This window comes from Periophthalmus magnuspinnatus, chromosome 13, assembly GCF_009829125.3.
Source record: "Periophthalmus magnuspinnatus isolate fPerMag1 chromosome 13, fPerMag1.2.pri, whole genome shotgun sequence".
NCBI classification, from domain to species: Eukaryota; Metazoa; Chordata; class Actinopteri; order Gobiiformes; family Gobiidae; genus Periophthalmus; species Periophthalmus magnuspinnatus.
The window spans coordinates 28740480-28761140 of NC_047138.1; the positions used below are offsets into that span (position 1 = coordinate 28740480).

Consider the following 20661-nt stretch of genomic DNA (forward strand, 5'->3'; position numbering starts at 1 on the left):
GATAAATGTGGCACAAGACCAAGATACAAGGTATTCTAGGTTGATAAAGTCGCCAAATTAAATATAAACTAGTCAGAAGTGCATTAGGTTTTCATATTTTTGTGATTCTGACTTTGTTTGGTTTGGATCCTGAGATAGTTTTACAAATCTGTTAAAAGCAGAAGTGAATGAAGTACTCAATTTTGTTACTTAAGTAAAAGTACAGATACTTGAGCAAAAAAGTAAAAGTATCACATGAAAAAATCTACTGAAGCAAAAGCATTACAGTACCTGTTTAAAACATAAAAAGCATTTTGCACAGATTTTGAAGTCTTATAAAGCTTCAAATGTGGTCATTTTGATACAGATTTGTGCTGTTTCAAGTTTGTTTAGCAGAAAAAAATTCTGTAAAACATCTGCAGCCTCTTTTCAAATTTGGAAATGAAATTATGAACTTCTAAATTAAATAAAAACTAGAAAAAAACAAGGCAATATGTTCTGTAAATAAAATTATATGAACTTGTTTTATTGGCATGAGCAGTCTAACCTGCCATATGCACTATGCAAAAACATTATGTAGTATTTTGGGAAAGAGCTGGATTGTGATTGACTAATTAGAGTTGAGAGGAGTCCTAGCTGGGCTGTGATTGGCCGGAGCAGCTGTCACTCAAACAGAAACCTCTGTCAGTTGCAGTGACAAAATTTTGGACCTCAGTTTAAACATGGGCTCCAACAAAAGTACTCTCCAACACATCCCCAACGCAGAAGAGCTGATGGAGGAGACCGGCTGTGAGTACCAGACCAGGACTGGACCAGGACTGGAACAGGACTGGACCAGGACTGGAACAGGACTGGAACAGGACTGGACCAGGACTGGAACAGGACTGGAACAGGACTGGACCAGGACTGGACCAGGACTGGACCAGGACTGGACCAGGACTGGAACAGGACTGGACCAGGACTGGACCAGGACTAGACCAGGACTGGACTGGGACTGAAACAGGACTAAACCAAGACTAGAACAACAATGAAGTAGGACTGGACCAAGACTGGACCAGGACTGGACCAGGACTGGACCAAGACTGGACCAGGACTGGACTGGGACTGAAACAGGACTAAACCAAGACTAGAACAACAATGAAGCAGGACTGGACCAGGGCTAGACCAGGACTGGATCAGGACTAAACCAGGCCTAGAACAGCACTGGAGCAGCACTGGACCAGGACTGGACCAGGACTAGACCAGGACTAGATGAGGACCAGAACAGGGTTAGAGCAGGACTAGACCAGGACTGGACCAGGACTAAACCAAGATTTGAACAAAACTAGACCAGGACTAAACCAGCACTAAACCAGGACTAAACCAGGACTAAACCAGGACTAAACCAGGACTAAACCAGGACTAAACCAGGACTAAACCAGGACTAGACAGAACTGAAACAAAACTAAACCGGGACTGTTTTCAATGTATAACTGTAGCTGTTGTTATCAAAGGGCCTCCCTAATCTGGCCCAACTGATAACCACTATCAACTGCCACTACTGTTAGAATACTGCTGCTACTACTACTACTACTGCTACTACTATTAGGCTACTACTACTACTGCTACTACTATTAGGCTACTACTACTACTGCTACTACTACTGGATAATTTACATACAAGGAACACCTGACAGCTGACATTAATTTGAAATACTAAATTACATTTGAATTGTGTAAATTAGACTAGTTTTAGAGCTAATTTCCAATATGGTTGCTAAGTAATACTAAAGGAAGTGTCTCTGTGTATAACGGCACCTGGTAACTTCACTGTTACCTTCACTACTTCCTTTTATCGCTGAGGTTTTTTCTGAGTCATGCTACAATTAATAAATACTTAATGAGGTTACGGGGTTAGGGTCAGAAATGGACAGCTGCAGGTGAATGTCACTGAAATGTTAAACACTACACAAATAAAATGAATACTTCACCAGAGACACTTCTGTGTTTAGAAAGAGGCATGTTTGTGTCTCAATGCTAACACTAATGCTAACTTTGAGGCATAATAAATATTAAAACAACAACACCACAAACTAAAGTATTCTACATATAAACAAAATCGGATAGTCTTTATTTTAATTACTTTGAATTTTAATATGTTTATTTTAAGTTTTCTGATTTTTTAAAAAAGTGACTTGCTAGCATACTGTTGTTCACAGAGCCTATTAACCAACCAGGAAGTAAAATGAACAAACTCGCCAAAGATGTTAAACAAAGGAAAACCAGGCAAGATATTGTGTTGTCTTATATATAATTATGTAAAGTATGGTGTAATGAAAAGTGTAGTCTAAATTGTCACATGAGAAATATTTTAAAATAAGTGAAATATCCTAAACAGTAGTAAACTAACATTACGACTAGCTTTGATTGTCTTATGTTTTAGTCTCGGCTGCTCATATCCAGCGCCTGTACGACAGGTTTCAACTTCTGGACCGAGACCAAATGGGAGGACTCAGGTAATCCACCAGTTTGGACTGAATTTTAATTTCACTTATTTCATTCAAGTGTGAACACAGCTTCCTCGTATATTCAACATGTTGAGGGTGTTTTCTCAGGCAAAAGGTTCCATATTATGTAAAATATTGTATCTATCTTAAAGACGCCATTACAGACCCAGCTTTGGACCCACAAGAATGATGTTGAACTTTACATTTACATAGTTAATCACTTCAAACAGAGAGATTCAGAGAGACTTTAAATTGTTAAGGAGCTGTATGTAGCCTTCGCTCTGACAGGTTTAAAAAAGATACTCATCACAACTGAACCTGTTATCAGTGCTTTACCCTGCAGATAGAGATGCATAGAATTGTTTCTCATTCTCAGTATATGGACAGGCCTTATGAAAAAGAGCAGAACCTCCATAAATCACTCACTGAGCTGCAGAGGCCGCACTAGCACTGATGATTGACTGCAGGTGCTGGGGTTTAGGCAGTGACCATTCAGATAAAAGAGTCATTTTAGGGTTAAATCAACTGGATTTCAGCACAGGAACTGGCAACCCAAATTAGACACTCATTCTGCTTTCTGACTGGAGAATTGTCTTTTCCAAAGTTTTCCACTCAGTTTGTTCTTTTCTCTTTGATAAAACACGTCACACACTGTAAACAGTATCATTATTATTATCATCATTACACATGACATTTGAATTTATCCAGAAACGAGGATTTTGAAGCGATTCCAGAGCTGGTGACGAATCCGATCAAAGACAGAATCATTGGAGCCTTCCTCTCTCCAGGGTAAATGTCATTATATAAAAATGCCTGTTTTGCAAAGGATTTTTGTAGCAATAAACGTGTAAATAAACAAATAAATAAATAAATAAAAGCTAAATATATCAATTATTATGACACTTCCTGGCAAAGCAATAACATTTCCATGAGACAAGCAGATTGCGGAAAAATTACATAGTGGTACATAGGTTTAATCCCATATATGGTAAAACAACCTTCCATCAGAAAAGTTCCTTACTGCAGCTTTAAGACTGTACTAACCTTTTTTCCCTCTGCAGTAAAGACATGGTGGACTTTCCCTCTTTTGTCCGTGTTTTGGCTCATTTTCAACCGACCAACTCCAAACGAAGCAAGACCTCCTCCCAGGAACAGTACAATAGCCCCACCAGGAAGCTACAATGTGAGTCACTGTAATAAAGTCTACACATGCAGTATTTATCAGGGCTGGGGACTGGCACAATGATGTCTGTGGAGTACCTTTTAGGAAGCAATATTAAATCACTATTGGAGTAGTGATATCCCATACTAATACTGCTACTACTACTACTACTACTACTGCTGCTACTACTGCTACTACTGCTACTGCTGCTACTACTGCTACTGCTACTACTGGTACTATTGCTGCTACTACTGCTACTAATGCTACTACTACTGCTGCTACTACTACTATTGTTACTACTACTACTACTGCTACTACTACTGCTGCTACTACTACTACTGTTACTACTACTACTACTGCTACTACTACTACTACTACTACTGCTGCTACTACTGCTACTGCTGCTACTACTGCTACTGCTACTACTGGTACTATTGCTACTACTACTACTACTACTGCTGCTACTGCTGCTACTACTGCTACTACTGCTGCTACTGCTACTGTTACTACTACTGCTACTAATGCTACTACTACTGCTGCTACTACTACTATTGTTACTACTACTACTGTTACTACTACTGCTGCTACTACTACTACTGTTACTACTACTACTGCTACTACTGTTACGACTGCTGCTACTATTACTACTGCTTCTACTACTACTACTACTACTACTACTACTACTACTACTACTACTACTACTACTACTGCTGCTGCTGCTGCTGTTATTACTACTACTACTACTACTACTACTGCAAGTACTGGTACTACTACTACTGCTACTACACTATAACTACTGCTTGGCATCATGAGGTTGGTTAAATAGTGCCATCTCCTGGTTGTACACAGCATAACAACAACATTCGTTCCCCATATAATTCCATTTATGTTTTTCCCAGTTGTTTTTCAGTTGTATGATCAGGATCGAGACGGGAAGATCAGCAAAACAGAAATGCTTCAGGTCAGCAGCGATTTTCAAAAACACTTCCTCACAAAATATGTCCCTGAAATAGTTAGGGAGCAAATAATGTAAAATGAATGCAGCATGATTAATCAGGTCTAGCCCAACCTAAACCAGGATGAAACCGGGTCTATAGTTGATCTAAACAGGTCATAGCTAAGCGGAGACTTAACAAAGCTAAAATCCGAGCTCTGCATTTGACCCATCCTTCAATGCCACTTGGGCCAGCTCCAAATCTTAAGCTAGGACTGGTGAGGACTACTTTAGCTTTATCCAGGTTTAAAATAGTTCCACCAAACCAAGTCAGAACCAGGTCTAAACCAGGCCAGTTCTAAAACGGATCTAAACCAGTTCTAAACCCAAGTCTAAACTACTTCTAAACTAGGTCGGAGGTCTAAACTGGTTAGAACCAGGTCTAAACGAGTTCTAAACAAATTCTAAACAGGTCCAAAACAGGTCTCAGCCAGGTCTAAACCAAACCAGTTCTAAATCAGACCAGTTCTAAACCAGGTCTAACCAAGTCTAGCCCAGGTCTAACCCAGGTCTAATCCATTTCTACACCAGTTCTACACCAGTTCTAAACCAGGTCTAACCCAGGTCTAATCCATTTCTACACCATTTCTACACCAGTTCCACATCAGTTCTAAACCAGGTCTAACCCAGGTCTAATCCATTTCTACACCAGTTCTACACCAGTTCTAAACCAGGTCTAACCCAGGTCTAATCCATTTCTACACCAGTTCTACATCAGTTCTAAACCAGGTCTAACCCAGGTCTAATCCATTTCTACACCAGTTCTACACCAGTTCTAAACCAGGTCTAATCCATTTCTACACCAGTTCTACACCTGTTCTAAACCAGGTCTAACCCAGGTCTAATCCATTTCTAAACCAGTTCTACACCAGTTCTCCACCAGGTCTAACCCGAGCTGGTCTGTGGGCAGGTGCTACAGGAGATGCTGAGGATGGAGGAGACTGATGAGCAGTTGCAGAGTGTCATGGAGAAGGCCTTTCAAGAGGCCGACCTGGATCAGGACGACGCCATTTCTTTCGACGAGTTTAAGAAGGTCAGTTCCACTAAACCCGAGCCTAAACCTGAGCGTAAACCATAGACTGTATATATATAAATGGACATCGCTAACCTGCTAGCCACTGTATTCCACATAGGAAGTGAGCATGGGCTGTACTTCTGACTACGGCGATTCAGGCTTCAGTTCACTTTACATTGAAAAACTGTGGGTCCTCTCTCTGTAATTGCTGCTGTCAGGCTCAACGTTTTGGTCTTTAAATATTAAATGTTATACAGACCCCTCCCTTCCATCTGTGATTATGACAATGGTGGGCTAAGAATATAGTATCATTTTGATCTGCTTTATAGTTAATATCTGTGTAATTACTGTGTTTTTCCTTTCAGTCTCTGGAGAAATTGGACATCAGTGAGAAGATGAGTATTGGGTTCTTGTGCTGAAGACACAGTGATATTATAAGAGTTGTTTGCACTTTACATTTTTATTCTGTTATTAAATTCAATTAAAATATATTCCGCACTCATGGTCCATTTTTTAAACAGACAAGGACAATACAAACAGTAAACATGTATGTTTTAAAACGACGACCACATCAATACCTCCTGAAACATATTGCACTGAATCTTTTATTTATTATTGCTTTTCTGGCTCATTCAGCCTGCAGATAAAACTGTACTATATTGATATAGTAAAAATTCAAATCTATTCAAAAAGCTGTAGGAGTGAAGATGTTTCGCTGCTCATCCAAGCCGCTTCAGTTGCTAGTGGACACTGCCTTATATCTTAGTTGAGTGGGTTCTGGCCATACAGACTTGAACTCTATATGCAAATGGATGAGCATTAGTCCTGGTTTAGCCCTGGTTCAGTCCTGGTCCAATCCTAGCTCAGCCCTGGTTTTGTCTTGGTTCCATCCTGGTTCAGCCCTGGTTTAGCCCTGGTTTAGTCCTGGTTTAGCCCTGGTTTAGCCCTGGTTCAGTCCTGGTTCAGTCCTGGTTTATCCCTGGTTCAGTCCTAGCTTAGCCCTGGTTTTGTCTTGGTTTCGTCCTGGTTCACTCCTGGTTTAGCCCTGGTTTAGTCCTGGTTCAGTCCTGGTTTATCCCTGGTTCAGTCCTAGCTTAGCCCTGGTTTTGTCTTGGTTTCGTCCTGGTTCAGTCCTGGTTTAGCCCTGGTTTAGTCCTGGTTCAGTTCTGGTTAAGCCCCGGTTCAGTCCTGGTTCAGTTCTGATTTAGCCCTGGTTCAGTCCTGATTTAGCCCTGGTTTAGCCCTGGTTTAGCCCTGGTTCAGTCCTGGTTCAGTCCTGGTTCAGTTCTCATTTAGACCTGGTTCAGTTATCATTTAGTCCTGGTTCAGTCCTGATTTAGCCCTGCTTCAGTCCTGGTTTAGCCCTGCTTCAGTCCTGGTTTAGCCCTGCTTCAGTCCTGGTTTAGCCCTGCTTCAGTCCTGGTTTAGCCCTGCTTCAGTCCTGGTTTAGCCCTGCTTCAGTCCTAGCTTAGCCCTGCTTCAGTCCTGGTTTAGCCCTGCTTCAGTCCTAGCTTAGCCCTGGTTTTGTCTTGGTTCCGTCCTGGTTCAGTCCTGGTTTAGCCCTGGGTCAATCCCGCTTCTGTCCCGTTTCTGTCCTAGCCTTTTGCTGGTGCCCAGAGTCAGGACAAAACAGTTGTTGCTTTAGTTTTAAATAAAGCAAAAACAGCAGCTTCCTTTCAAAGTCACATTTATTGTTTAGTTCCAGATGTTTCCTCCAGTGCTTCATAGACACATCTTCAGATTTCAAATTACAATGCATCTGATTAAAACATCAAATATACAAACATTGTTGAGGGAATTATACGCATCCAAACAGAGTCCAGTAGTCTTCAGTCTCTCACCAAAATGTCTTTTTCAAAATAAAATCCGTCTGTTTCAAGTACGTCATTCCAACACAAAATGGTTTATGCTGCTGTATAGAAACTAGTACATGTACACAAAGAGGAGAGGAGCGGAGAGGAGGGAGAGCGGAGACAACATGGCCGACTGAGGTTTTCCTGAGATCTGGAGTATTGTTTGTGGATTTAAAACTAGGAATTGGATGGAAATGTAGCCAAAGCGGAATCTTAAATGTTACGCAATTTGGAAACATTCTGATGTGGTACACGGGTATAAAGAACTGGCCTTAGCATTTAAATTTAGTGCAGTAATCTGTCATAAACTAGTCCAAAAGTGATACGGGAATGTCACGCGATACTGAATTATTTTTGATGTAATAAAATGACCATGAACACCATTACAACTGCATGTTTGGACCTAGTTTAAGGCAAATTACTGTACTTATCCTTTCATTTAGTTTTGTATTGTTAGTGTATTTCAAACTAGAAATTAGTTGGGAAAACAAGAGAAAATCGTTATCTGTGGGTTTCAGAGTGATTCAATTTGGGATCGTTAATTAGAACCGTTGCCATAGCAGCTAACAATTAAGGACAAAATATATGAAAAGTCCTCAAAATGGCACCCTTGAAACTCATAATATTACGACTACAGGCCATGAGGAGGATTTGAGAGAGTTTGACAAATTGTGTTAGACATGTGTACAGGTTTAAGTATTCAGGTTTGACACTAAAAATCAAACACTGGTGGATTGGTGAGTTGCAATTTGACATTTTAAAATCACATAATAAATAAATGTACTTGTTTTTGCATGTTTTTACAGTTCAAATGTTTAGAGAAACTATTTGATTTGGACTAAGGAATATCAAAATGCCAAGTGGTTTCAAACTCCTCCATCTGCATTTAAATGGTGCAATATTTCACTTCTTATGGAGGGTATGCTTTGGTTGGAAAGTTCCCCAGTATGGCATTTATGTCATCTCTATGGAAACAAGCAGATGACACTACCAGGCCAAGTTACAGGCCAGATCAACTCTGCGGTGAGGAGACTCTGCTCATGTCTACCTTTCAAGGTAACACAAACACCTGCTTCCAGGTGACACCCCGCATGAAAAGTTACGTAGTGCGCCTTTAAACGACTCTGAAAATGCGTAAATAAATAAATAATGATTTTGTTTGTAGAATGCCGTTGCCGTGAATTCAAAACTCCGCCTCCTCTCGCTTACATCGACCCAGGAGAGGTTCACTAACAGTCGGAAACCGTGGCTATTGGTCAGGTACAAACAGGGCGGATGCAGAGGGGAGGGGGTGGAGAGGAGGGAGGGGTAAGATACAGCAGTGTGGGGTCATGTGACCGAGGACTATTGGTTTAACAGTAGTTCAGGGATAAATGCTTAAACCTCTATATTGCTCAATGGTTATTCTAGAGAAAAGCAGTTTCAACCACAGACTGTATAAAGAAGTGGACTAAGTGAGTGTGACGTCACCCACAGCGTTCGGCTCCAGTCAAATGAAGCTCATCGGGGCTAGAGCATGTTTGGGGCCGAGTTCCGTATTTGGAATTACTACGATAAGTATCATAGCGACCAAAGAGCTGATCAGGAGCGGAGCTGTTGTAGAGCGGGTGAATACGAACATTTTAAGACCAAACTGACGAGTATGACAGCAGCAGTTACAGAAAGAGGGGCCACAGTTTTTCAATAGAAAGTGAACTGAAGCCAGAGTCGATGGAGCCGGAAGCGCGCCTGTGATCACTCCCTATTAGGAACAACGCGGCGGCTAGCAGGTTAGCCATGTCCACTTATATGTACAGTCTATGGGTTCAACGTTTGACTGAAATGCTTTAGCTCTAGTATGTTTTAAGTCTCGTCTTAGTTGACAAAATAAGTAAATATTTCGTCATATTGTTTCACAGAGTTCTCCTACATACACTTGTTCATTAGGTGTCAAGATTGTAACAAGTATTTGCAGGAAACTACTACTCAAGTAAGAGTAACTTCCTGGACAAACATCTGACTTACAATTTGTAGTGTGATTCCAAGGACAAAACAAGAAATAACGCACAAAACTGTAGATTTTCAGAGGGTAAACACAAAAATTTGAAAAACTTTAGGATCTGAACGAGCGGTGCAAGAAATAGACCTGTCACGATAACATAGTTTGAAGTGCGATATATTGCTAAAGTACACATAGATGATAATTATTCACAAAAAAGTATTCTAAAATGTACAAAATTGTTTACAAAAAATTTAAATGAAATAAATAAATGGCAGAACGCAACACTTAAGTCATTTGTTTGGGTCCATGATGAGTTTTACAGCTCAAATCTCATCGTGGTCCAGAAAAATAACCAAAATTTTAGTCCCCACGATAAATACTAAACCCTAAAAAATACTGTTCCATCTGTTATGTTTTCAAGGTGCTATAGTAATTATCATGACAGGCCTAGCAAGAAACACAAACGCTCAAATCATTCCACTTAGATTTACTCACAGTGGGAATTGGAATCACTACTTTTACTCGGGTAAGAGTACTGTTACACTGTTGAATATATTAGAAGTAAAAGTTGCCTGAAAAGTAATCTGAGAAGTAGCAGTTTTTAGCATTTTTAGGCAAATTATGATCAACCAGAGCTGAAACGACTCATCTTATTGGTTGAATTAGGCCCATTACTTTAGTACAGACGGTACCCCACACTGCTGTCCCTTTACACTTGAGTTTTTCAATATAAAACTTCAACTGGACATTCAAAAGATTTGGAAACCGTCTCCGCAGCGTTCTGCAGAGGTAAACAGAGATACTGAGCCCGAGAGGTAGAAACCAACTGCGTTTCATAATATATACAGACCTAACTCTTCACAACAAGGCGTCGACTTCAGGATAGCATCACCAACTCCACAAAAAGTACACAAGTTCTAGGTTTGGTACAGAAATCCTCTACAGATCCTATATTAGCAGGGTAAAAATCAAGAAAATATATACATTTGTATGCAAGTTTTAAAAATAAAATCAACTTCACAGCCTTCCAAAAATGTGCAGGCTAATACAATTTCTATACAGTGGTATCGTCTGGTCTTGAGGAAGTTAGAGGGAGTTAATCTGCGTTTTTCTATCTCTACAATATTTACAAGAAAGCAAGCATGCCATCGCTGGACACAAAACTGGAATAAAAAACAAGTCTAAAAATATATTAAATAATCTCCTTCTAAGATTTTTTTTTTTTCTAAAGACAGAGAGAGAGAGGATGTGGGGAGGACATTTCGTCAAAGTGAGCTCATGCCAGTGGAGATGCTACGTTTAAGCTGCTAGGATGCATTCGATGGTTAAAATGTGGGTCGGTTTTGTCAAAATGGCGTATTGCTGGTTAACTGGTTTCAGACAGGTTTCATTTGGGAGATTTTTGAGAATGCAATGTACAGCTGGGAAGAAATAGCATGTTTTTTAGGGAAGACCAAGTCCAGAAAACCAGCCCCTCTCTCATCGACTCTCATTTAGAAATTTGAAAAATCGGGGTCTTTGTAACCTTGGCCAGTGCAGCTATTTTTGAGATTTTGACTTTTTGAAGTAAAAATCTAAAATCCTGTCATCAAGTTATAAGTTGGATGCATTTTTAAACTTCTTTCATGGATATCTGCATTGTTAAAACCAGCTAAAGCTACACTGTGCAACTTTTCCAATGGAGACTCCACCTCCTACTTGTGTCAATAGAGATGTTGGTGCTTTGCTTGTAATGTTCCACAGTATGGCGCTAAAATGATTAATCTCCATGGAGACAACTCTTTGACGGCAAAAAGCCAAGTCACGGCTCAGATCTGTACCTTGAATAAATGCAAGATAGATACGTTTAATGCCATACTGTGGGGCATTACCAGCAAAGCAACAACAAGCAGGAGATGGACCACTTAATCGTCAGAAAAGTTACAGAGTGTAGCCTAGATTTTTTGATTAAATAGTTGAATAAAGCTATTTTGACCAGCCCAGGTCCAATATAACAGTTTAACTCGATATAACGATATAAACTTCGTTATTATCAACATGGCCGCCTGATTAACCTTTACGTCAACCATTTCAGGTACTTTAAATAAAAGATTAGGTCCATTATTCGTTCATTCTCCACACGCAGTAGCAGCAAGTTACTTCTCTAGCCGGTTAGGGACGCACCGATCCGGAATATTCGATACCAATACCGATTTTGATACGATGGCTTTAACTGATGCCAGTGCAGAGGATGGAAACAGCATTTATTTCCTTAAAACAAACATAATAAGACAGAACTGATCAAAATGTGCTACAAAGCTGTTTTTAGCACTCAAGTAACTACCGAGCAAACTTAAAAATATAAATTCAAACATTATGAGACTTTCTCGGTCAGTAGACGGTCTTATTATTTCAGTGTGTATGTTCAACAAGGAGATCGGCTGTTATCGATATCTGACCCAGCGAATATTTCTGGATCTCCGCTGATATCGAACCAGTATCGGATCAGTGCATCCCTACAGCCAACAGCCTGTCTGACCTGTGAAGTGTCTTGCCCAACGACACAGCAATCAAATAAATAAAAGCACATGGCCAATGCTACCAAAGACCCAGCTCATTTGGGTTACAATAATTTCATTTCTTTCCTTCTTTGGGACACTCAGTCAAATTTGGCTGTCTAATTCGTGAAACATCTGAGTTACAATCATCGTAATTCTATAGGCACACATTAAAAATAAAACCAGTTACCGCCATGTCCACAGACTCTCGTTCAAATCTAAAAATTAAAATAAAAATGAGAAGCACCCTTAGAAACGCAGTCTTCATAGTGGTGTGGATTTCTAAGCAGGACGTGACTTTTGTGGCTTTTCAGACCAAAAATAAATACAGAAATCATTTAAAAACAATATGTGCTAGCAATGTGAAATAAAACTTAAAATTTAGCATCAGGACAGCCTCATGCCAACATGGTTCATTCTTATTATTAGCAACTGGATTTTTTTAAGATTTAAACTGTGAGGAATGCATAAAATCGGACGCAATTTCGTAACGTGAAGTTTCATTAAAGTTGCACTATGGAACTTTTCCGGTCGTCTCCATGGAGATGTCATTGCTTTGTCTTGGACGTTCCGCAGTATGGCATTAAAAGTAGAACACACCGAGTCGCAAGTCAGATCTGCGGAGAGACGACACCGCTCCCTGTAAGAACGTATGTTTTTCAAGGGATTTTTCCAGCACCTGTACTTTGAAATGTTCCACAGTATGGCATTAAACTTATCTATTTAGCACTTATCAAACAAATTGCTCACATTTCCATGGAGACAAGCAGGTGACTGACCCTTCACCAGAAAAATTACATATTGCGGCTTCAAATGAACTGACTGGTAGTATTTATATCAATAGCTGTTGATCCAAAAATGCGTTGGTCTTTTTGTTTCTCTGAATGAACTTTCTAGTTTTAAATTTTCGATTTTTCACCTTTATATGCACAATTCCACAAGGCGCTAATCTTTGGCAAAGGGGCTTTTTAAAATCTTTAAATAAACCTCTAAAATTTGCTCAATAAAATACAAGGTTGGAGATTATTTTTAACATTATCGATTGTCTGAATTCAAAGCTCGTTTTGGCAACTTCCCAGTGTCACAAACCATGTGGGGGGCATCAAAAACATCAATAGATCTACTTAAATATAGACTATCATTTACCCATAATACTGAATATATTAAACAAACGTCTTCATATAGAATCAGTAAGGTCCGCATCTTATGGAAGTGATGGATAAAACCTTTGAGATTTGGTCAACCAAGTTTCCATTCAAAAGTACAGGATGGTTTCTGCCACAACAATGACAACATATTCGTAGAAGCGGTCCACACCTTTGCCACCAGGACGCAATCCATGGGGTTCAGAGTGATGACAAATTAGCACCGTTGCCATAGCAATTAATAATAATATATCTTTTGAATGCCCTTAAAATGTCGCCTTCAAAACAGGAAACTGAAAAAAAAAACTGTATAGACATGTTTTCAAAGCTACCCAAAAAACGTCTTCCATTTTTCTTACATAAAAAGTAATGACATGATAATAAAATAGAAAATATGTGTGATAGAAAGTGTAGTTACATAGTAGTTACTCGTGCATTCAAATTTAAATCATGACAATATGGTAACTGTAAACTGTATCACCTGGGACCAAGAATACACTCTTACTCAATACAAAGATGTGAGTCACCGGTGATTTCAAGTGGGCGTGACTCACAGGTGGATTAGCCAATCAGGGAAACGCATGGTCTGTTTGTATCAAAACAAATATGGCTGCTTACGAGGGAAAAGGGAAGTGAAAAAAATACATCACAAGGGACTGAAAAACATGGCGGATTTCTGCAGAATCAATGAGCGAAGGACTGAACTCTGTTAATCTGATGAGAGAATAATTTGATTTTGTTCAAAATGGTGGTTGACCAATGAGCTCCTTTGTTTCACATTCATCGCTAAAATAAACAAAACTGATTGGACGATTATGTCAAGGTGCGTCGGAGGGAGCGGTGACCTGACTGACATCCGTCTGTATAAAAATATAGATAGAGATAATTTGGATTTGCTTGGGAAATAATAATTGGAAAAAATGGCTGGTATTTTCAAAGCAAAAATATGGGCACTTGCTCACTGCTAAATGGATTCATCAGCCCCTATTAGCACATTTCTATCGTATTGTCATGCCAGTATTTTGAAGTAAAATAAAATGAAATGTATATATTTGGGTAGCTGTTATGTTCACATGACAAAGAATGCTTGGATTAGGTACGCAATGACCCCTCACATACATGGTTACTTCAATGATGCTAATGAAACAGTACTTCAGGTATGTTTAAAGGTGCAAATGCCAATATAAGTTTAATAAAATCTTCAAAACCTTGGTGTAGTCCTGGTTTAGTAAAATGGAGGACCTCGAAATTGTGGCAAAAACCATCCCAAAACCATCAAGACCAAATAAGTCTTCGTCACTCCCGTAAAGCGCTTGTCTTTTGAGTTTTCTTCATTCAGTAGACACAGAGCAGACCTGTCCAGTGAAATGCTACGCAGGTTTAAAGATGAAGAGGAGGGAGGGATGAGGAGGAGGGAGAGATGGTACTCATTCCCACACGAGCGGAGACGGAGGCATCTCAGAGGGCTGTGCCACCGTAGAGCTGCAAAACACAACAGCAGCAAGTAAGTACTCAAAGACAAATCCACTGTTTTTGTTGAACCTGATTAAGCTCTTGGTTTAGTCCCAGTTTGAACCCAATTATGACCTGATATAGACCTGGTTTGGTCTCGTTTTTGTCCTGGTTTGGCTCAAATCACGACACTTCTATATAGTCTTTTTTTGAAAACAGATATGTAGTTGAGTTGTCATATACTTAAAGGCCCTATATTATACAAAATTGATTCTTGTGAGCTTTAAACCTCGTTATAATGCTGTTACCTCACCAAAAACATACCCGGAGTTGTGTTTTGTTTCATTCACACACGTTTGAGTAACTCTTTATTATTAATCTGTCTACATCTCAAAAGCTCAAAATGCTCAGTTCCACCTTGTGATGTCATGAAGCGACGGTTTTCAAGTTAACAACTACCTTTTACCTCTAACTCAGCCTTAAAAATCCAGGTTTTGTGTGTTAAACATGTGTGAATGAAACAAAACACAACTCCAGGTCTGTTTGTGATGAGGAAACAACATTATAACATAGATTAGAAAATAGTGTAACATGGGCCCTTTAAAAATGAGAACTCCAAACTTTTTTGAACACAGCCCATGGGTATGAATTCAGAGTAATGATTCACATGCGTTACAGCTTTGGCGTAAACCCAGGGTGAAGTTGGGAGAAGTTCTGTCCAGGAGACTGTTTTTACCTGATGAAGCTCTTGAAGGCGGCAGACTGAGGGTTGATGCAGAGCGGGACCCGGCTGCCCTTCTGCTGCTCCAGGATGAACTGATGGATGATTTCTGAACAAAAAACAAATACAAAGATTTACTCAGTGAGCGCCTTAAAACGCAGCACTGGATTATTCATTCTACTGTAATGGCCTGGTAACTGGCCTCTCCAAACAAACGTTCAGACAGTTGCAGTACAGCCAGAACTGACTAGAACCAGAAAGTACGAGCACATACGTCTTGCGCTCAGGTCTCTGTACTGGCTCCTGTGGCTCAGAGAATAGACTTTAATATTAGCACTGACCTTTGACCTGGCGCACAGAGCTGAGGTTCTTCTCGAATCCGTCGTCAAACTTGGGGTTGGTGACGGGCTCGAAGTCGCTGGTGTAGACGCGGCCGGAGGAGGTGGTGTAGCAGCATTTGCACATACAGGTGTGGTACCTCAGACGCCCCTCGTCCAGGTACGGGTGAGCCAAGGCGTCCTTCGCTGAGATACGCTTCGACTGCAGAGCACGCAGGAAAGGGAGGGCAAAAGAATTCTGTCATGATGCTACAAAACATACATTAAGTAGCTAACAGCATGCTAAAGCCGATATTATCATTTGAAGACATAAAGTGCAACGACAGGTAAAGACAGGTTGAACTAAAAAAAAAAAAATCGTTAACAAATACATTTAATTGTTTGCCTACTTTTCTCTCATTTCAAAATTTTGGTGATGTTTATAGTTTTACTTCCTAGTTGGACCCGGGCAGCAGATGTGACACACCTAAAGGTAATTGTTGACTGTTACCTAGCAACCATAATGTTAACAAGGGCAAAAGCTCATCTGTTTTACACAATAATTATCATTTGACAAATAAAATTATGTGGAAACAGATTTATTTTGTTAAATGTTTAAACTGTCAAAAAATTGTGTTTTGTGTATACTGGTAAATTTTCCTGCATTTTGAATAGAATATTTGCTAGATTTTTGCCGTCTTTTACAGTTGTTCTAGCTCGACAGGATATCTTGGTGTTTTTATTTTTATTTTTAGGCAGGTCAAGTTGTATTTTAAATGTGTTATATATATAAAATTGAATTGAACTGAATTAAATTAAACTGAACTGAATAAATTGAGCTGTAGTTTTGAGGACTTTTCACTATTTAAAAGAGATAATATATCGTTTTAACTGTTAGTTATTTTGGCAATGATCTAAATTTTTTATTATTCTCAGGCTCACAGATTTATGACTTTAAATAAATCATAGCTAGAAAGAAATTGATTAGACAGAGGGATTACTTTTAACATCTTTCTGTAATTTTCTACCCAACTAACTGCCACTTCACTGAGGTAAAACTATAAGAAATCTTTAGCAGAGGCACAATCCCACAATGCCTACAGGGGTCAAATCGCATCTATTTTACACAATAATTATAATTTGACAAAAATTATGTGACAAGTAATAATTAGAAAATCATGAAAACCACATTCACATTCTAAACCTGTCATATTCACTTTTAAATACGGACCTGGAGCAGTTTGTCGGAGTTGGCAGTGACGTCGAAGATGCCGATAACTCACTGGGGTTAAAGAAGCGGGTGTGCGGTCTCTAATAATACCCTGTGAGTGTGAGTGCGTGTGAATGGAGGAGGGGTATTTTTAGACAGACGAGTGGGTTTCCGGAGGCTCTGACTCACCGGGTCGAACACCAGCATGCGGCAGAGGAGGTGCACCGCTTCATGGGTCGCTTGGCTAGACAGAGTGTAGAGCACGGGCAGAGACGGCTGCACAAAACGACACAGAGTGACATCATTATACTTCATATAGTTTTATCTGGTCCTTGATTTGGACTTCCAATTTAAGCCACTATGCAACTTTTCAGCCAACAAATAGACTTAAAATTTTTTGGTTGTGTCTATTGCACTGTAAAGCACGTGTCCTTATTCTGAACCTGCTTGCATCTCCACAAACCTGACTCTTAGTGGAAACAAGCAGGAGGAGGTCCTGCTCTAAGCCAACTGTTACTCTTATTTGACTATGACATTCCACAGTGTGGTTCTCCAAGGAGAATGTTCCGAAGTTTCTATTTCCATGGAAACATGCAAGTGACCTGCCACCTGCAGAAAGTTACTGTACCTTTAACAGGCTCTGGGGACTTTGGAGGAAGAAATCTGTCTTTTTCGAGAAATTAATATTTAAAGTCATATTTGATTAATGTTGATTAATGTATTTGATCATTTATTTCCATATCATCCAACCCCTCTCCACAGCCAACACCAACAATGTCCCATTCATTCCTCAAAAGTCTGAAACCGGCTCCGAGTGACTAAAACCACATGATGTGGTGGAAAGCCCAAATCTGACCATTGTAATTTGATATTTATCACATTTTATATCATAATCAATCACAGATCATTCACACAGTTTTATCCAATAGAAAAATGTATCAGATAAATTGCAATGATATATTTTCCTGACTTGGTTAAATGTAAATACACAAACAGTTTGCACACTCTCTCACTCAGTGTTTTGTTTTGACTTGATTTTTACTACTTTCTACATTATTTATTTACATACATAACACATCCAATATATGAAGTAAGATATATATGTTATGGAAAAATTTAAATAACTAATTTAACTTATTTAAAATTTTTCTTTGCTACATAATTCCACATATCTTACTTTGATGTCTTCTGTATGTATATAACATGTAGAAAGTAGTAAAAATAACTGTATATATATATGGTCCTGTATGTATAGTTTTCCTCGTGAGCTGTGTCACGTTTGATAGTGACCTTCCGTGTTAGTCCCATTAACACGGCAGTAATCTGGAGTCTGCCCTGAACCTGCACAAATCCTACAGTCACATTGGACTTGAACCCAGCACTGAGCAACGTGTTGAGAAAAACACTGTAATCTGACCCTCACCCTCTGCTTTTCCAAGTGAAATCATTATGTTGTGACTTAATGCTCAACTGTTAAAGCCGCCCCCTCCTCCTATTGGTCAGCCTCTGTCATGCAAGAAAAGAGTGAGGGGGTGTCTCCAAACTCCACCCCCATTCAGGTGTTTGTCCTGATTGCAGCCAGGTGCTTCTGATTACAGTCTTGTGTGATGTCACCTAGTACAGCACATGCTCTGTTTTGAACACAAAGCTGCAAATTGACCTAGTTTCCACAAAACGGTCACAAAAAATGACCAGGAGCTGTAGACAGTGCTATTAAAACACCATATACACAGTTTAGTAGTTTCGTTTTTAGCTCCACTTTAAGCACTATTTGTCCGTTACCTGTTTGTGTGGACCTCTGAGGATGTGCGCTCTGGCTCCTTCACAGGCCGTCCTCATGGCCTCCATCGAAGGCGTCCCCAACAGGTCTGTGATCAGGTCCAACTACAACAGAAAGTCAAATATACAATCATTTAAGGTAAAAGCCCTATACTCGATTTTTCCCCATGTATTTGAGCAAACTTTCCCTTGTCCCAGTACAGATCTATTGCATAAGCAGCTCTTGAGGTCAAAATCTGTCCGCTGCGTGCCATCTGCGTCTAATTATATCAGGAAATGCGTGTTAGCAAGTTGTTGTTAGCTTTAGCGCCATGGTAAAACTCCCCACTGGCCTCTGCTGTGAGTTTATAAGCACTTTTATCAATTTTCACAGCTCTCAGGGAATAATTAGGATGCTCTGAATGCATAAGATAAGTGAGGAGTAACACTGGACCAGTACAAACCGTTTAGAAATGGGAAAAACAGAACTAGTTCATTTTACAGGGGACATATACAGTGGTCCCTTGTTTATCACGGGGGTTACGTTCTAAAAATAACAGGCGAAATCCGTGAAGTAGTCAGCTTTATTTTTTTTACAAAGATTCTCTGTATTAAGTGTGTGGTGAGGGGTTTTACAGCAAAAAACACACTTTTCTCACACAGGCATTAACATTTCCTCACATTTCTCTCTTGTTTAAACACGCTCAAAGTTCAAACCTTCATAGGCGCCTTTGTTGGTACAGAGCGTTTCTTCGACATTGTGGGTTTTGTCGGGGAGAAAACTTGCAAACACACAGCACTTCAGAGTCACACTGCGATCCAACGTTTATGTAAATTTGGCTGAACGCATTCTGTACTGTACAGGAGACACGGCACGGACGAGACTGATGGACAATGGTCTACAGTCCTTAGCCAATCAGGACGCAGAACACAATGCGCTACAATTGCTCTAAAAAAATCCACGAAACAGCGAGGCCATGAAAGGTGAACCGCGATATAGTGAGGGACCACCGTGATGCAAAATGGACTTTATGATCATGATATATTGAAAGTCAGTGGACATTTATTCAGTCGTTTAGATGAATATTGAGATTTAAAATGTGCAAATTTCAAAATAAAGGTCCATGAGTGTCAGAGATTATAACTATATGACAGACAGAAGCAAAAATCTAATTGAAAATTAAGCCCTACTGTGGAACACTCCAAGCAAAGCAACAACTTCAACATGGTGACAAGAAGCAGGGGAGTCGACAAGGGGGCAAAGAGATCTATTGTCCCGGGTCCCAAGGTCTTAGGAGCTCAGAACTGGACCCTCCTCCTATTAATTTATATTAGACGGGGGGCCCATGTGAGGCTTCTTTCCCCGGGCTCCCAAATTTCTGACAAGAAATTAGTAAACCTCCAGCAGAAAGGTTCAACAGTGCACCTTTAACCTCACCTGCTGAATGGGGCTCTGTGCCTGGAAGAGGATCCTCCGCCCCAGCAGCTCGGCGAAGATGCAGCCCACAGACCAGATGTCGATGGAGTTGCCGTAGTGACGACTGCCCATCAGGATCTCGGGGGCCCGGTAATACTGCGTTACCACTTCCTGTGTCATGTGCCGGGATTCATCGGTCTCCTCCACGCGGGCCAGACCAAAGTCACAGATCTGAAAGTGAACAAGGGGCCCAGAGAGTATTTTAGTATTTTAGAGAGTATTTTAGTACAGCTGCCAAAAAGGTGTGTCTCCATGGTAGGATTGTTAAAAGTATTGAAAATCAGTTATCTTGATACTAATTGAAGTGTCTTGCCCAATGACACAATGATAATACGCACTGGTCAAAAGTTTGGACACACCTTCTCAGTGTTTTTTTTTTTTCCCCTACATTTTATATAAAAACAGAAGATATCAAACATATAACGCAAGATATATGGAATTATGTAGAAAAACAACTCTACTAATTATTTTTTTCTGTATTTTGCATTCAAAGCTTCGATGCCCCGACATATTGCATATTACCATTGTGTCATTGGGCAAGGCACCTCAAACATCTTGCTTGTTGAGTAATAACG

The 20661-nt window shown here is 39.9% G+C and overlaps 2 protein-coding genes across 2 annotated transcripts in view; one reads left to right on the plus strand and one right to left on the minus strand.

The window, feature by feature from the left end:
* The first annotated feature begins 676 nt into the window (after window positions 1-676).
* On the plus strand, window positions 677-6086 carry chp2 (calcineurin-like EF-hand protein 2). Its single transcript, XM_033976579.2, has 7 exons — window positions 677-768; window positions 2401-2473; window positions 3173-3253; window positions 3526-3647; window positions 4526-4587; window positions 5531-5653; window positions 6001-6086. The coding sequence occupies exons 1-7, from the start codon at window positions 702-704 to the stop codon at window positions 6052-6054; spliced, it is 582 nt and encodes a 193-aa protein (XP_033832470.1). The 5' UTR covers window positions 677-701; the 3' UTR covers window positions 6055-6086.
* A 1219-nt stretch (window positions 6087-7305) lies between these two features.
* nlk2 (nemo-like kinase, type 2) overlaps window positions 7306-20661 on the minus strand; it is a 31056-nt gene continuing 17700 nt past the window's right edge. The window contains exons 8-13 of the mRNA XM_033977553.2: window positions 20048-20257; window positions 18634-18735; window positions 17041-17127; window positions 15666-15864; window positions 15340-15433; window positions 7306-14633 (exon numbers count right to left, since the gene is read on the minus strand). Of these exons, the coding sequence (XP_033833444.1) occupies window positions 14579-14633; window positions 15340-15433; window positions 15666-15864; window positions 17041-17127; window positions 18634-18735; window positions 20048-20257 (747 nt within the window). The 3' untranslated portion in view covers window positions 7306-14578. The remainder of the gene's footprint in view (window positions 14634-15339; window positions 15434-15665; window positions 15865-17040; window positions 17128-18633; window positions 18736-20047; window positions 20258-20661) is intronic.

Excerpts from the sequence above, each read along its gene's own strand:
- chp2 (XM_033976579.2), top strand. The coding sequence starts at position 702 with ATGGGCTCCAACAAAAGTACTCTCCAACACATCCCCAACGCAGAAGAG. Across the intron at positions 3,254-3,525 it reads GGAGCCTTCCTCTCTCCAGG|TAAAGACATGGTGGACTTTC; the intron begins GTAAATGTCATT and ends TTCCCTCTGCAG. Across the intron at positions 4,588-5,530 it reads GCAAAACAGAAATGCTTCAG|GTGCTACAGGAGATGCTGAG; the intron begins GTCAGCAGCGAT and ends GTCTGTGGGCAG.